The following is a 6,000-nucleotide window of genomic DNA, read 5'->3' on the forward strand; positions in this document are numbered from 1 at the left end:
TAAGTCATTATATTCTACTGTGAACTAGTTCTAGGAAGAGACATGTGAATTAGTCTCTGTCTGAGTTATATATCTGGACATGTGAGCTTCTTGTACTCATGACATCTGAAAATCTTCTCTTGGGAGACTTTAGACCGCCATGTTAGGCAGTAAAGAAATATCTTTGGAAGAGCGATGTTTATCCCTCCAGTCGACGGCCTCATCCTTAATGTCATCTCTTACCTATTTTTTTTTTCTAAGTGGGAAAATAAGTGTCACTGTGCACAATACTAGACATTTTGATTGCTTGCACTGGGAGGAAACACAAACATATGCAATGTTTTTATCCAGCTAAAAACTGCATTAATTAAATGAGATCCTTTCATTTCACTCAAAAGTGGCACTTGGTAACTTGAAGCTTATACCTGTTGACCCACAGAAAAGATTATAGAGTGTAACAGGCCAGTGTTGGCCATTTGATTTTTCATGTCATCTATATTCTGACATTCACCTTTTTGATTCTTCTCCTGCTACAGAACACTGCAAATGCTGAGAAGTCTTTTGAAGCGCTGCTCAGTCACGTTATCAGTGAGCTCTCAAAAGACGAGAGTGTCTACAAGGTGAACACTGAAGAAACATCAATGGTGAGACATTAAAATGACTCTTCTAGCACTTGAGAACATAAATGCCTACAGGACGTCTCTCGTTCTCTCTCTCTCCTCGCCTTTTTTCTCTGCTGCTCTTTTTCATTTTTTCTTAAACAATGAGATGGCCGTTACCCTGAGAGACAGAGGTCCTTTTGCCGATCTCCAGGGGAGATATATATCACAGTATTATCAGTGAGCTGTTGGCCGTTTATTGATCAAGTGTTGCTACGGTTTCCCTCTCCAGTTGAGCTCCAGTGTGTGGTCCCCACAGTCTATTGAGTTTAGCCTTCAGCAGTTCTGCCTGCCCTTCCTTCGCCTCTCCTGCCTCCTGCAGCACCACCTCTACGGAGACAACCTAACTGGCTGCTTGGTATGTTATACCATTTCACCCCATACACATGTCGCATCTCACTTTACATGAAGTCTGATGTGACTTAGACACCGTGTGAATCTTGGATGTCGGCAAAAAACCAAGTGAAGTCATCAGCCGTCGTTTTGTTGTTGTGTTCTCAGGAGGAGGAGGAGTTCTCGTCCTTGGCTGTGTGTTTGGGGCTCTTACCTTCGGCCCCTCAGCCTTCCAACACCGTGCACAGTGCCTCATGTCTGGAGTGGGCGGTCGGCGCCTTTGACTTGGTGACACAGTGGTGTGCTGAGGTTACAGGGCTCTCTCAGATGGAGGCTGAGCAATCATTGGTACGTGTGTGAAATGTGCAAACTTTAAAAAAAAAAAAAAAAAAACAGTCAAAACAATTAATTAATTAAAAAAAAAAAGAGAATCGATTAACACTTCAGAATACATGAGCATGTCAAAAGAGAAGTTTCTCAATTTCTTTTTAATGGCCTTCCACTTTCCCTCTCGGAGCAATCTGAAAATGCAAGGTGCATACTTTGAGTTTGACGTCCTGTGAATGATTTATGTAACTAAACTGCTATCGACACTTTGAATTTAGCTGCAGCCTTGATTGACAAGGTCCATAGCCGTTACCGTCTGAGGAGAGTGACTGCACTACTAACCATGTGTCTCATACCCTCATCATTCAGTACTGCTTTTATCTTGGATGTTACACATCATTTGGTGAAATTTGGAGTGTCCTGCATGTAAATTTCCATTGAATCCTTAACATAGGTCACTGTTTATTACATTTTATTGCTGAAAGGGGGTTAAAGTAGATTAAACAAACAAGAAAGCACAGTCAATTGTATATTTCACGGTTTTTATTAAGTTGTTTTTTGAAGTTTAAAGCTGAGGGAGGAGAAGGGAAGAGTTCCAGGACAAAATGTATTCATGACCGTGGTGCACAATAAAGCTGTGTCCTGAATATGTCTTTCTTCTCCTCTGAAGACTTTGCTGGTCCAGGACCCTCAGTGGGCAGCCCCTCGCCTCCTGCAGCTCCCTGACAACTACAATATCATCTTCCAGTACTATCACAGGAAGGCCTGCACTGCCTGCAAAAAGGTGCCAAAAGACCCTGCACTCTGCCTCGTTTGTGGCGCCTTCGTCTGTCTTAAAGGCGTGTGTTGCAAACAGCAGGGTATCTGTGAATGTGTTTTGGTAAGTGCTTCAAAAGCGGGGCCGTACTGTTATTATTATTACTGTGTATGTAAATGACTGACTCCCACAGATCACAGCCTCGTGACAGTGTTGTGGTCAGTTTTTGTCAAAGCTTATTTGATGCTTGTCGTTTGCAGCACTCCCAACATTGTGGCGCAGCTACAGGCATCTTTCTACTGATAAATGCCTCAGTCATCATCATCATCCGTGGACATCGCTTCTGCCTGTGGGGTTCTGTTTACCTTGATGCCCATGGAGAGGAGGACCGCGATTTACGGTACGAAACATCGCACATGACCATAACAACACAATAGTGCAGTGAGCTCTATATGGTTCAAACGCTGTGATTCTCCTGTACTTTCATTATACACACTTGTCTAGAGCATACATTTCTTTAGATTGAGAATGGATACAAATAAATCTTTTATTATTTTACAGTTCATATATTGATAAAATAACAATAATCAGCTACAGGTGGCATACAAGAAATCAGTATAAATGATTTGAGTTGTGCACAGCTTCTATAGTTAATATCTATATACATAGATATAGATAGAGGGGCAATCTGTATGAACCCTATATGAATAAGGTTTTGTTTTGTTTTTTGAGTATACACACTAACACTTTTTGGTACATTTTAGGTTTTTCAAATACAAACATACAACCTACTCCAAACCGTCTCAGTAATTGGTTTGAATTTTGAACACAGCTTTTTGAAATACTTGTTGCTGCAGTGAAAAACACAGCTCTCACTCCTGTTTTCCCCTCTGGCCTTTCTCCAGCCGCGGCAAGCCTCTCTTCTTATGTGAGGAGAGGTATCGAGTGTTGGAGCAACAGTGGGTTTCACACACCTTTGATCACATCAATAAGCGTTGGGGGCCTCACTATAATGGACTCTAAGATCTTCCAAAGTCCACTGAAAAAACAGCAACCCGTGACAAAGAAGATTTTTTTTTTTCCTGGCTTACAGAATGTGTCTGCCTCGATCAAAGTATTCGGGAACTCTTAACGTGATAAACAAAAACATCCGGCGAGGGTTTTGCTGCCACAGCCTTGGTTTATGTGAAGTTTGGTGTACAATCATACCTAAAGATTAACACGTGTGTGTGTTTAAGTGATTTATTGTGTGGTTTTCAACAGGGAAAAAAAAAACAGAATTCGGTAAGATCAAATTATAAAGCACAACTTTGCCCAGAATTTCAATTGGTTTGGAACAGGCTTTTAAAGCCTGTCGCATTTATTTGGGTTTAAAATATATATATATATCAAGTGCTGAATGTCCCTGCAAAGTTTGATTACTTTTTGCACCATTTATGATGTTAATGCATATCCCTTTTATTTATCTAAATGTGCTCTGCTGTGCTGGCATGAGTTTCAACTCCTGATGAGTGCAGCACTGTTGTTGCAATTTGCACTCATTGTCTGCTGACATGTGATGGTAGGCAGGACAAGTCCACCCATCAACACACTAGAGTTTTTTTGCAAACAAGCAAAGACTCTTTTTATGGGTCTAGTTGCAATCCATCCTCAGGAATTTTTTTTTGTTTGTTTTTTGCTGTTTAAAAATACGTTTTAGATATTTAAATAAATGCTGCTGCTCATTGTTCAAGTAAGTAATTTTAACTTTTGTGAAGAATTTTTTTTTCTAAGGTTGTGCTTTGAGTTTACAGTAGATGGCTGGGAATGTGACTCAAACTCACTTTAATGTTTAAGGAGGTATGCGGTCACCTCATTTCGCTCACTACAGCTCATGTAGTCCTGCCCTATCTGTGCTTTTTTTTTTTTTTTTGCTTCTGGTTGGCTCTGAAGAAAAAAAGAAACTCAAAAGCCAACTCTGAAGACAGCTGAAAATACAAGTGGTCTAAAATTTCACTGTGCTGCTCCACAAAAAAAAGAGAAATAACAAAAAACCCAATATCCAACACATAATTTAAACAGTATAATTTGAAAGGAACGTCATTGCACAGATTTGGTGTGTCCTGCTGCACTGGCAAAGCTGAACGCCACACGAGAGCTGAGATCTTATATCAGTTCTGTTGAAGACATGAAACCCAATGGAATGTCGAGGGGAAAAAAATGCCAATACTCTACATGTTTCTGTGCTGTCAGAAGTTTTTTTTTCCTATTTGCTTTTGATTGTCGAGTCCTAACTGCAGTACAGAACTTTTATTGTGATGACTATCCCTTAATCATGCATCATCTAGTTGTGATTTATAGTTGCATTCCAACATTACAAGATTATCAAACTTGAGTATCTGCTATACACTGTGCATGACATCCTTCAAGCCACCATTATTTAAGTGTCTTAGCTACTTAATTTTCTGGTTTTTGTCATTCTTTTTTCTTTTTTTCAAAAGAGAGGAAATATATCCAGCCGTGCCTGCAAGATTTATGTTGTTTTTTTTTTCCGAGTGATAAACAGCACACCTCTGATATCCCTCTGATGTCTGGTTTTGCAATGCTGGGCCACGTTGTCGCTGCATCGAGAAAATCTTTAAGGAACAAGCTAACACTTGAAAAAAAAACTTCCTCTTGAATTCATGCATGCTGCTTTTCTGTTTACTGAGTTTCTCCTCTCTTTTTTTTGTTATTTTGCAGTACCCACTTTGTAAATGACCGCAACCAAATAGCCAATGAGTAATGGGTGTAAATTCTAACTGAAAGCTCTTGTGTGTTCTCCTGTATGAATGAAGAGAGAATACAGTATATTACTGTAGGTGCTGACTCAAACTTTCTGAGTTTGACCAGAAAGTGTGACTTGGACATTTAATGCAAAATGTAACATATGTGAATAAAATATAAACACACTGATATGTGTCTTCTTTTTTTTTTCTTCTTTTGCCACATTTGTTTAGTATGTAGACATTATTATTATTATTATTCACCATATTGGCGTCCTAGTACTGTGCTCCTGACAAAGTCTCTTTTTAGCTATGACACTCAATGTCTTTTGCAAAAGAAAAGTCAATAACCTTCACATTTACCTTTTTACGACATCGGAAACAGATAATAAAACAATTTTGTATCCACAAAACCAGTGTCATTTTCAGCAGGTGTAATCGATGTCATTTCCAAGAATCCTGACTGACACATGGCTGCCAGACAGATTTCATGATACTATTGATTCAGCTCCATAAAACTCAAATATTACCTTTATACAATGGCCTTTTCTCCAGTGTAAAAGCCACTGAGTCGAGTTGTGTTGTGGCTGTTAGGATACAGACATCCACCTCAAACTGTGCTCACCGGGGGTCTCAGTTCACTGGACCACATATCTGAAGCAGCAGACACCTTCCGAAGACTTATCCTGTGACCTTTTGAACGAATAATGATACTACACAAGAATACAACTTGTGTAAAAAAAAAAAAAAAAAAATGTGTCGCAGCATCTTTTTCAAAATGCCACAAGCCTGAAGCACTAGTACTGTACCAACCACTGAGACCATGTTTGCCAGTTGACACTAAGGTGAAATTATGGGTCGTAAAAACTCCTAAAAAGTCATTTCTTTAAAATGCTGTTCAAGTTTATTAAATAGTTCACTGCCCTTTACTGGTCTCAGATATCTCTCACCACCATGTGACTGAGTTTTCTGGGTAATTGGGTTGAAATTTCATAAACAAAGAGAGGCCCTATGGGTAATGGCCGATGGCCGCACAAAAGCCTCTGTTTTCTGCCAATTAGACCAAAAGAAACAGGCTTCTCGCACGGACCGGAGGAGGAGGAATGCTTTTCTCCGACTGAAACCACCGACACTGTGCCGCAGGTTCCCCGCTGAGATGTGCGGTGCTGCGGGGCGAGCGTCGTTTCCCTCATTTCCCTCC

General features: G+C 40.0%; 1 protein-coding gene across 2 annotated transcripts in view; it reads left to right on the forward strand.

Annotated features, from left to right (window-relative positions):
- ubr3 (ubiquitin protein ligase E3 component n-recognin 3) overlaps positions 1-4,005 on the forward strand; it is a 36,858-nt gene extending 32,853 nt beyond the window's left edge. For both annotated transcript variants that reach the window (XM_083996742.1, XM_083996743.1), the window contains 6 exons: positions 516-623; positions 871-996; positions 1,140-1,319; positions 1,969-2,178; positions 2,316-2,455; positions 2,961-4,005. In XM_083996742.1, coding sequence (XP_083852868.1) covers positions 516-623; positions 871-996; positions 1,140-1,319; positions 1,969-2,178; positions 2,316-2,455; positions 2,961-3,078 — 882 coding nt within the window. In that variant the 3' untranslated portion in view covers positions 3,079-4,005. The remainder of the gene's footprint in view (positions 1-515; positions 624-870; positions 997-1,139; positions 1,320-1,968; positions 2,179-2,315; positions 2,456-2,960) is intronic.
- The last annotated feature ends 1,995 nt before the right edge of the window (positions 4,006-6,000 follow it).

Source organism: Trachurus trachurus, assembly GCF_905171665.1.
Source record: "Trachurus trachurus genome assembly, chromosome: 21".
In the NCBI taxonomy this organism is placed as follows: Eukaryota; Metazoa; Chordata; class Actinopteri; order Carangiformes; family Carangidae; genus Trachurus; species Trachurus trachurus.